Source organism: Poromitra crassiceps (genome assembly GCF_964638095.1).
Source record: "Poromitra crassiceps genome assembly, chromosome: 13".
NCBI lineage: Eukaryota > Metazoa > Chordata > Actinopteri > Beryciformes > Melamphaidae > Poromitra > Poromitra crassiceps.
Window position 1 is genome coordinate 26,850,135 of NC_139644.1, and position 11,315 is coordinate 26,861,449.

The 11,315-nt window shown below is 43.5% G+C and overlaps 1 protein-coding gene across 1 annotated transcript; it reads left to right on the forward strand.

Moving 5' to 3' along the window:
• Positions 1-1,176: 1,176 nt before the first annotated feature.
• Positions 1,177-9,506, forward strand: LOC310788454 (uncharacterized protein; the record flags this gene model as incomplete). The annotated part of the gene is made up of 5 exons (XM_083650006.1): positions 1,177-1,342; positions 3,683-4,149; positions 7,875-8,019; positions 8,799-9,087; positions 9,197-9,506. The coding sequence occupies 5 exons, from the start codon at positions 1,177-1,179 to the stop codon at positions 9,504-9,506; spliced, it is 1,377 nt and encodes a 458-aa protein (XP_083506132.1).
• Between the last annotated feature and the right edge of the window lie 1,809 nt (positions 9,507-11,315).

Consider the following 11,315-nt stretch of genomic DNA (forward strand, 5'->3'; position numbering starts at 1 on the left):
TGCACCAGGTTGACGAATTTTACTTTAAAATGTACAAAATCTTCTTCCGGGGGAGAATCCCCCCGGACCCCCCTTGGGTAGCTTGGCCCCCCCAAGCTAGTGGCAGGCCCCCTCTGTAACTTGGGTCTGGAGCCGGGCCTGAGATGAGTGCTCATACTTGTGGCCCAATTCCACAGCAGCTAGTAGCGCGGTCCCGCTCCGCTCGACTCGACGCTAGGCTAGAGGACAGCTGGTGACCGCACTGGGTACACACATAAAGCCATGTGGAGGAGGGGACTGAAGATGACAATTATTTTGATACAGATCTTATGTTGTATGTCTACACCTGGCAGTTTTAGCAGTAGCAAGATTTCTTTCAAGTCAAAACACCCCCCCAAATACAATTCACATGTTATCTATGTTTCTTTTTATCTTGTATTAATTTATTTTAATGCAAGTTAATGGAACTGCACTCGCCTCACCCACTGCTGCTGCCTCATATTTCTGTTTTAATCAGTGTTCTATGTTTTGTTATTAACAATTAGTTTTTAATTACATATGGGGACCACAATGGAAATAAGCCCTAGGGCTTTATTGTGTTTTTATCCTCGGTGATTTCCTGTGATGTTTGTTTTTAACTTATGTTTGATATTTGGTGCTTGTCCACTTCTCGTTCTTTTTATCTTATCACCAAATAAATTCATTCATTCATTCATCATCAGTCTGGCTATTTGTGATGCATAAGTCTTTCACAGCCCATATTTGCTGCATCTTTACAGACTATGTAACCCTACACCATATGTCTCAAACTTTTTGACAAAACGGTTTGCCATTGTTTTGCCTGTAAGTCTCCTTTCAGAGCTAGTTATTAAGTATTAAGTTATTACTAATAAACAATAATAACCTAATCTGAGGCAATTATGAACTATGATAACACTATAGTAACACTATAGGCTATACACATTTATATCGTGTTACATTTACAACCATGATGCTAATGTGGCCCAGCCAGGATGAAATTGAGTTTGACACCCCTGCTTACACTCCAGGCCAGTAGGTGGCAGTAATAGCCTACAGTTGACCGCCTCAAAACTAAAGAAAACGAAGTGCAACAGCTACCACTCCACTGTGTTCATGTTGCTAACAGCTAACAGCACTGATTTGCAACACATTTTCCCATTTGTAAACTGTTCAACAATGTTTCAACTAAGGGACTTTGTCAACGAGCGACTATGTGCAGCAGCAATGGAGATATTTGGAGAGGTGGAGAAAACTATAGCATTGTACCAAGTCGAATTTCTTCGATCCAGAGATGAGGTCGACAATCTGCGGAAGCAGCTGGACCTTCTGCGCAAAGAATCAGGTTTGGGACCCTAATTTATTGTCTGGCTTATTGATTATGGAGTGATAAAGGCCACTTGAAACGGCTGTGGCAAGTTGCACATCAACAACGATTTCACGGTTAACATAGTTAACATCAAGGCTATTAGCTCGCTAGCTGCTAATGTTAGCTACAGATAGCCAACACTGCTGTGGCAGAATCATTAGGACTTCCGGTCAGAATCTTTACAAAATAAGAGCTTTCATTCAAAATCGATAAAATATACAAATTGAACCAAATACAGTGGGATATCAAATATTGGAAATCTCTGAGCTGATGTCACACAAATTGAATATCCTTTCATATTGTGGAGCTGAAGAATTGTACTCAAACTATATTAAAGGGACAGCTTAGCTCACCCAAAAATCCCCAATATTTGTTTTCCTTTTACCTGTAGCTATTTATCCATCTAGATCATTTTGTGTAGTTGCCTGACTAAAATGCAATGTCTCTTTCCAGAAACCATGACCCCGTTATTCAAGACAATCCGCAGAGATCTTGTTGTGAGTAGTCCGGGTCCTTGACACATTTTCAGGACTCGTGACTCGACTTGGACTTGAGCACTGATAACTCAAATCATGCATTCGGGTTTGGAAGTTGGAGATGAGGATTCGTAATTGTTAATTGATACTGTTTTTCCCCCAGTTTTGTTTAATGGGCCCTAATAATTTGGCATAATATCATTAATATATCATAATAACATTACATTTCGTGCAGGGGCAGTTGCGTTCATGTTCAGTAGGCTAACTTTGGACTTGTGTAATGGGGACTTGACTCGGACTCTTCATTGGTGACTTGGACTTGAACACTGGGGACTTGAGACTTGACTTGGACTCGAGATATATGGCCCATTTCCACCGCTGGTATCAGTGCGGCCCCGCCCAGCTCGTCTCGCTTTTTTGTCTCATTCCACCGATCAAAAATGACAGCCCGGGTTGAGTCGGGGTTGAGTCGTGCTAGTTTTGGTCCCTGCTTTGTTGAGGTTCCAGCGCTGTGAACCCGGTACCATACCGTGACGTGAAAACACTGCAGACGACTGATTGGTCAGGCAGAATCGTGTTTACTGTCTACTGTCAATGCTGGATACCAGTTTAGTGGGGCTTACCTTCTCTTCTGTTATTTCCATCAGTCTTTTGTATTGCTGCCTTCGGCTCTGGTGAAATAAAATCGATCTCCTTGCTCAGCTTTAACATGACGGTGGTTTTCAATTGTTTTGAGAGAGAGAAAGTCCGCTCCTCGGGAAGCCCTTTGTAGTTGCGTGTAACGTCGGCTCCGCTAGGCCGGAGGCGGCGGTTTAGCGAAGCCGCGGTCTTGCCTGGTGAGTTGCTGCCGGGGTAGAGGCTTCCCTTCTGCCCGTAGCGCAACTCCCGTCCCCCGCGCACAGTGCATGCATGTGAGTTTGAGTAACAACAAAGTGATATCCATTCTCCTGGCCGATTCTCACATTTGCCCATGTACACTGTAGGTCATTTACAGGCACCAGTATTTCATAACCAGTTTAAAAGTTCCGTGTATGGATTTAATTTTAATGTTATACGTTATAGCCTACTTCAGCTATGGGCGGAGGACAGAAATGCGGTCGCTATGACGACCAGGTGTGGGCGGAGGCGAGTAAACTTGCTATGGAAACAGGGTCTCTATCAAGTAGAGACGAGTAAGACCAGGTCAAGTAGAGCTGTACTGTGCTGTTATATGTGGTGGAAATGAGCCAATAGTGACTTATACTACAACACTGACTAATACTAATACATTTCTGACAAGTGACAACTAAAACTTTTGCCCGTTCTCGACAACAATCCTGTGGAAAATGTGCATCAGCGGCCTTTGCGGTCACACATTTTGTTGTAAAACTGGCATTATGTCACTGTAACCTGTAGCTCGTTCTCTTTGATGGGGCAGTCCAAATAAAAGCCTGCTGGGTAGTGTAGTTCGGTAGTAACGGTACCTTGTAGTTCGTAAACAATATTGAATGATTTTTGTTAAATTAAGCCAAACGAGATATGTTGATGCTTCATTACATCCAACTAGCCATTTAATGTACTGTAGCTAGCTAACTTGCTAAAGAAAGACACGTTCAAGATCGTGTTTTCCATATGTATGCTTATGGCTTATATTTGGGCAAAATGAAATAAAGAAATAAAACTGAGAATTTGCTCAGATGCTTGTCCCCAAAACACACAATGAAACAACAACAAGTGACAACTTTTGATAGAGCAAAGTGGTCGTGCTTGGTGTGCATATGTGCAGTAAACACAGTATGGTATTGGAATGTAATGGAAACATAAGCCTGTTGGGTAACTTTTGCCTTCATCTCCTTTCTAGCCACAGAGCCTCTACATGCCAACAGCACCGTGGTTGGAGAGGGGTGTGACCCGACTCTGCTGCAGGACCCAGGACCCTCAACACCACTTGAGATGGCAGAAGAGTCAAACTTCAGTCTGAGGCTTGAGGTTCCAGGACCTTCTCAAAACAATGCCCATACAGGAAATAAAGACTGGAGCTATTGCATGCTTCAGACAGACCTCGAGATGTCACAGATAAAAGAAGAGCGGGAGGAACTTGGCGTTGACAGTCAAGAACACGAGGCTATTTTTCCATCTCCTGATTTCGGGATAAGTCAACAAGATCAACCAAAGACAGAATTTACACATGAATTGCAGCATCTCTCTCCAGACTGTTCTGCAGCTCAGAGTGAGAACAGCGTCAATGATGATTGGGTGAAGATCACAGGAGTACAGACAAAGTTGAAGAAACGGAAAGCAAAGGAAGTAAAAAGACAAAGTAACCAGGTGGGACTTACAGTGTTGCCTTATGAAGATGGTTCTGCTAAAAGTCAAACAGACCAAAATGTTTACGGTAATGCCTGTGGTCTCAACAAAAGCCATTCTTATGATGTTTGTGGTCAATCTTTCGCCAAAATCTGTTTTCTCAGAAGGCATTCAAAAATATACTCCAGCTTAAAACCGTTTACATGTCAAGCATGTGGCAAATCATTTAAAAAAAGAGATCATCTCAATGTGCATATCAGGACTCACTCAGGAGAGAAACCGTATGACTGTGATATTTGTGGAAAGGCATTCAGCCAGAGCCACAATCTTACAATTCATAAGAGAAGTCATACCGGGGAGAAACCATATCGTTGTGATGTGTGTCGCAAGGGCTTCACCACTAGCAGTAACCTCAAAGCGCATATGAGTTGCCATTCAAGAGAACAGCCCTACCAACTGCTGTGATATTTGTGGTAAACATTTGAAAGACAAAAGACATAGAAGAAGACTGACACGAGAGCGGCTGTACTCGGCTGCCATGTTTGTGGCCAGCCATTAGGGATGGGTATCAAGATCCGGTGCTAAATTGTAACTCTGTAGCACTCTGGGATTCTTTGTGAATGAAAAGTGCAGTACAAATAAAATGCATTATTATAATTGGTACCGGTTCCTGACTGGTCAGTACGATAACCTCCTTGACAAACGATGCTGCTATCGAAACCTGCCAGCGTCAGGTGATTACGTTTTTACGTTCTGTGCTCTCCAGTCAGGCCGACAGGGCAAAACGTACAAAAGTGTGGGCTCACTTTACTAAACTGAATGAAGATGCAGCTAAAACACAATATACTGTATGTAAAAAGGTAAGGATGCACGATATATATTAAACCAATAAATTATTGCTCAATAATGGTAACTTTATCTTTATCAGGTATAGAGTACCGCAGGGATGACATGTTTTTTTAGGCTTAAACCGAAATCGCTGCCATTTTGGTTTGTCAGGGGAAAGTCTATGGGGTTTTAGAATGGGGATTTCACTTAAATGCATAAAATAAGGTATAATGGTTAACAAAAGTTTATGGGAACGCAAATTTGGGTTCAGGTTCACTTTTCCTCTTACGAACCCGGAAGTATACTTCCGGACTCATTCCTGCGGTGCTCTATTATCGGTATTATATGGGCTATAGTAATATCTATACAAAGCGAGTTGTTTACAAGGAAAACTCCTTTGGATACCTTTAAGCATCAAATGCCACAGGAGCCAGTCTACTGCAGTATATGCCTTTTTTCATTGCGTTTTATGTGCAGACTAAGCAGCCACAGGCTTTCGCTTCTATAAAAGTCTTTATTTTTGTAGTGACTGATGCACTTTACTACTAATAATAACCTGTATTAAATGCATTGACATGTCTGATTTGAGAGATTATGTCAAAGCATTTAGTTTGAATTCTGAGGCAAAATGCTCCATAAAATTGTGACTTTTTTTTTAATCTACTTTATAAGAAAAAATAAATGAACATTTGAAGAGTCACAAGTGTTTTTTGTTTTGTGTTAACAATAGTGATATCAAGTTAGATTTGGTGAGGTCAGAGCTATGGATTATTACAACAGCTTTGCTCACTACATCAGCCTTTCTCACCCTCACCTGTGCATAAACTAAAAAGGTTATTTCCTACTTTTTAAAATACAAACATGTGAAATTATCGGTTATCGTATTGTATCGGCCATAAGAAGCAGGTAATTATCACTGCATTGCATTTTCAAGCAGCCTAAATTCCACAGTTCAGTGTTGAGGTTTGCTGCAGTCCATAAGTTACGGTAATATCCATTACTGTTCTACACACCCCCTGATATACCTACTTTATACAGATCATACCTTTTATACCAACTAGGGCTGTATTGAATACTTTGAGAATTCAAAGCTTTGTTCATAACTTTTGAATTTTAAAATAATCATTGGAATGCTGCGCACTGCCCTCCCGCTCCACATCTAATATTCATTCTGTTTCTGACGGAGCTGCTGCTGAGGAACTGATGACAGATATCCAGAGTGTTGCCAGATACAGCTGATGGTTTTCAGCCCAAAAACAGTTCAAAAATCAAACAAGCGACTCTCAAAACCCGCCCTCAGTCCAATCCAAAACAGCCCAATTGGGCAGAAAACCACCCAATCTGGCAACACCGCTTGGGGTATTAATTTAGTCCCGGGGGCCGGGGCCCGTTTAATACCGGGTTTTGGTACCCATCCATACAGATGAATCACATTTGAGTTTTGTTTTGATGATGATGTCACAGCAGACATTTGACGCCTCATTTGAAAACATCAATAGAAGCTTCTGAATGTGAAAAAAAATGACATTTGGTATTCAGCCCTAATACCAACCATACCATTATGCAAACTTAGGCAGACAAATACCCCAGAACCTGTATGATGTTGATACCAACCATACCGTTATGCAAACTTAGGCAGACAAATACCCCAGAACCTGTATGATGTTGCTGAACTGGAGTGATGTTATGCACTAGATCTAAATGCCGTTTCTCTCACACACGCATCTACCGTAAATGTCATCCTCACTGTTTACCAGTGGATCCTTGTAATGTATTTGTTTGGACTGAAGGCTGTACTCAAACAGTGTCTGGCTGGTGGTTGAGTGGAGTGACTAATGGTTATGGTTTTGAATGAATTTGCCCTTGTGTTGCCTCAGTCTTGCAGGAGGAGCCTCCAGGTAGTGTCAGTCTGAGTAGAGCAGCACTTGTGCCACTTTGTGACTGCCCCAAAATAATCAGGAATATTCACTTGATGTCTTTCATAGGTGTGCTGTCCCCCTGTATTATGTCCTGTCCCCCTGTATTATGTTCTATCCCTGTCCTATGTTTTATGCACAATGTTATGTCATCAAATGTCTGCTCCCATGTCAAACATTAGCACACCTTATATACACATGGTTCACCATTTAACTGGAACCTGGGGTAACGTAGAAGGACCTGTCCCTACGTTTTTGGATTTTATACAGCCTGGCTTGTGGACGCATTTCCCCATGATTCCCAAGGTTATTTCTGCTCAACATTGGGCAGCAATATTTGATTCTCTTATTCTTGTCCAGACTCTTGAATTCAGAGAAAGCAGTTGACAGATGGGGTGTTTTACTCCCCCCCCCCCCCCTCTTTTATGGCCAACCACATGAATGGACAGCAGGCAGGGAACATGTGTGGTTGGGTGGGGCTGCTCCATGATGTATATTTTAAGACAGCCTACACACTAACATGTGACTACATGTGCATTAAAGGGGTATCAAGTAGTATAGGCTGACCTCAGTGGTCTTCCTCTGTAGTGCAGAGAAGGATGGCTCCTACATTTATCTAACCAGGTAGTGTCGTTCATATTTAAAAAAATCTCACTTCAAGAGAGACCTGGCCAAGCAAGCAGCATCATACACATCATACACACAAATGTAATTCAAAACACATAATTGGGAAGCTCAAATCTGCAATTTTCTAAAAAGGCAATAGTCAGAGAACAGTACAGCAAGATCAATGACCAAACCTCTCAATCCATCATGATCATATTAAACTTGTCAAGAGAGATATTTCAGTCAATAATGTTCCAACATGTTCTAATTACAGGAGGCAGAGTTAGTGTGTGTGTGTGTGTGTGTGTGTGTGTGCGTGTGTGCATATGTGTGTTTGTGTGTGCACAGGCCAGGTGTTTGCATGTTATCTGAATACCTCTGTTGCCTCTGCTGTAGAACTGTGACGAGCCGTTCCAATACACGTCTCAGCTGCGCTCCCAAATGAGTATTCACGTCGGACACAAGCAGTTTGTGTGCCAACGGTGTGGCAAAGGCTTCAACTTGAAACATTCCTTTGATGAGCACGTGAAAATACACACAGGTGAGAAATGACAACTCTGGCTTTTTGATCTTGCGTGGCTGTGCGGGTGGGTGTGGTTGGCTGTGCGGGTGGGTGTGGTTGGCTGTGTGGGTGGGTGTGGTTGGCTGTGCGGGTGGGTGTGGTTGGCTGTGTGGGTGGGTGTGGTTGGCTGTGCGGGTGGGTGTGGTTGGCTGTGTGGGTGGGTGTGGTTGGCTGTGCGGGTGGGTGTGGTTGGCTGTGCGGGTGGGTGTGGTTGGCTGTGCGGGTGGGTGTGGTTGGCTGTGTGGGTGGGTGTGGCTGGCTGTGCGGGTGGGTGTGGCTGGATGGGTGGTCGGCTGGTCGCAGGCACATTCAGTGGCTTTGTGCAGGGAGGATAATGAGAGTAGCATTCCAACAGAGCTGCTGCTGTTCACGTTCACATCTCCTCTCCTTAAAGTGTGACTTGTAATAGCTCCCTGCAGAGTGGGTGGGTTGACAGCACAGACCCTCTATTCAATCAAGATGCTAACTTATTAGCATTTTTAAAAGAGATATGTTGCTCTCTCAAGAGAGAAATGGTTAAGTGGTGGGGGTGGGGGGGTTAACTTCCTCTTGTGTTTTTGGAGAGCTTAAATCTGTGCATTACTTTAGGTTTGCCAGGGCAGGTGGTACAGTTTGAATCATTAGATTCGGCAACCGAGGAGTTGATTGTGATGCATTCTATTGTTTTATTTCCCTAATAACTAGGAGATTTGTGTTAAATGCTACAGTCCTTCCCTGTCTCCCTCGCTCATCTATCTCCATTTCCTGAATCCATGCAGGAGAGAAGCCTTTCGCTTGTGAGATCTGCGGGAAGAGCTTCACAAGCCGGCCCAACATGAAGCGGCACCGTCGTACCCACACGGGCGAGAAGCCGTACCCCTGTGAGGCGTGCGGCCAGCGCTTCCGCTTCTCCAACATGCTCAAGGCCCACAAAGACAAGTGCCTCCTGGTCACCAGCCCTGTGGGCCTGCAGAGCAGTGGTCCTTCCGTGCCTCTCCAGCTCTTTGCCAACACCCTCTCCTCCTGCGGCCCCTCGGTCACCGCCTCAGCACCCCTGGGCCTCAGCCCGTCAGGAGGGCGGCCCCATGCTTCCTCCTCGGCCCATGGGACACACCATCTACCACCTACAGCTCCCCGGCCTCAACCCCCTCTCACCATCATCCCCACCCCTCTGCAGCCCAGCAATACCTCCTGAACGCACCCCAGGAGGCTCCGCCTCACCCCCACCACCACCTGGCTGCGCCCCCTCCCTCTTCAAGAGTGAGCCCCTCAACCACTGTGGGCATGGAGACAGCAGTAGGCTACACCACATGGACCCCCCTCACAAGGGTCCTGGAGCCTCCGCAGCACCACTGAACTGCACTCCGGGCTTGCCTCACACCAAACAACACCTCCTCTTCTCATACCTGGTCCTGCCTCAGTCTCTTACCTGCAAGGCCTCAAATGTATGGGGCTCCTCTAAAACGGATATGGACCAGTCCCGCTAAGCATACACACAAAGATTCAGACTGATACACCCTCAGTTACCCACATTAGCTATGACACCTACTTACAAACCCCCAGGCAAATATTTTGTTTTCTTTTAACATATTTTTAGGAAATCTGCAGAAAAATAGAATTCCTATCACAATCGGTAGGAATGTTTTATGTGAGATCTCTATCTGTACATTCATAGGTGTTTTCTGTAAAGTATATCCTCTTCATCATTCAAGGCCTTGGGCCTCACAGATTATATACACTACAGCAGTGATACTCAACTTGCGGCCCGCAAGTTGAACCCCCGTTGGCCCGTGAACGCAACATGCAAGATACCCGCTGAATAAGTGTCCAAATATTCATGTCATTCTGGCCAATACTCCACTTCTGTTATAGCATTTCAGTCTGGAATATGGAATATCTTTCAATAATCTATGATTTAGCTGCTAAATTGTCAAATACTGCCGTCTGCTCACTACCCATGCAGGCACTTATGTATGTACTTAACCTAACTTACTATCCGGTGTGCACAACATTGTCAGACTAAACTCCGGTTGACACCCCATAAACCTACAGAAAAAATTATATTGTTTGTCTATTAACTGGCCCCTGGCCTTCTATCCTTTCACGAAAGTGGCCCCCGGGCAAAGCAAGTTGAGTATCCCTGCAGTACAGTATATGATGGATGTTGTAGCTGGCTCTACCTGAGCCTCTCTCTGTCCTTTGGACCAGGCTGAAGCTTTCAGTCCTCACAAGGTCAACAGCCGTAGTGTGAGACGCAGTGCCATCGGTCACAGCAGGTTTTCTAAATGGTTAGTTGGATCGAGACCTAGTCAGAGAATCATGGTGATTTAATGGTGCTTTAAATTCCAGCACTTAATATAGTTCTTCATTTTGATTCTCCATTTGAGTTTCACATTGTAATATGACAAAAATAATTGTGTATTGTATCATACAAAAGTGTAACATGTCCAGCCAGCCAGCCTGATTCTTATTCTGTGGATATAGAATAAATGGTTTGGAATAGACTGTCCAGTCACATAAGAGAAGCACCAAGATAGTTTTAAGAAGCAGCTGAAGACGTATTTTTATACCCTTTTAATTAATATTATTTTTCTCTTTTTATCATGTATTGTGTTGCTTTTTAGTACTACTTCTGTTTAATATGCCTTTTATGCTTTTTCTACTGTTTTTACTATTGTTGTTTAATATTGACCTTTTACTGTTTTACCTGCGTTGTTTTTTACTTGGGTTTTACTCTGTAAACCACTTTGAGCTGCATTTTATGTTATGAAAGGTGCTCTTCTCCTTCTTCTTGGTTATAAAAGTAAGTTTGACTAGATATTTTGTAAACGAAAGAAATGCAAGTTGAGCTGGACATGCCCCAGGAACAACACACACACACACACACACACACACACACACACACACACACACACACACACACACACACACACACACACACACACACACACACACACACACACACACACACACACACACACAGAGACAGACTGTGGGGTCTGTTTGAACTGATGAGTGAAAATGAAAAAAAGAAATATACATATACAGTATATGCAGTACACACACACACACACACACACACACACACACACCACACACACACACACATTAAAAACAAGCAAACAAAATAACCAATAAAATTGGCATTGCAATATCATCCAAAAAGGAGTAGGAGGAAGCACATGCTTGTCTAATCCTACCCCTATTCTTTAATAATACATAAACTCAAAATATACACATTAATCTACCTAACTGTTCCAGTGTTCATCATACACAACTAGACTGCATTGGCATAC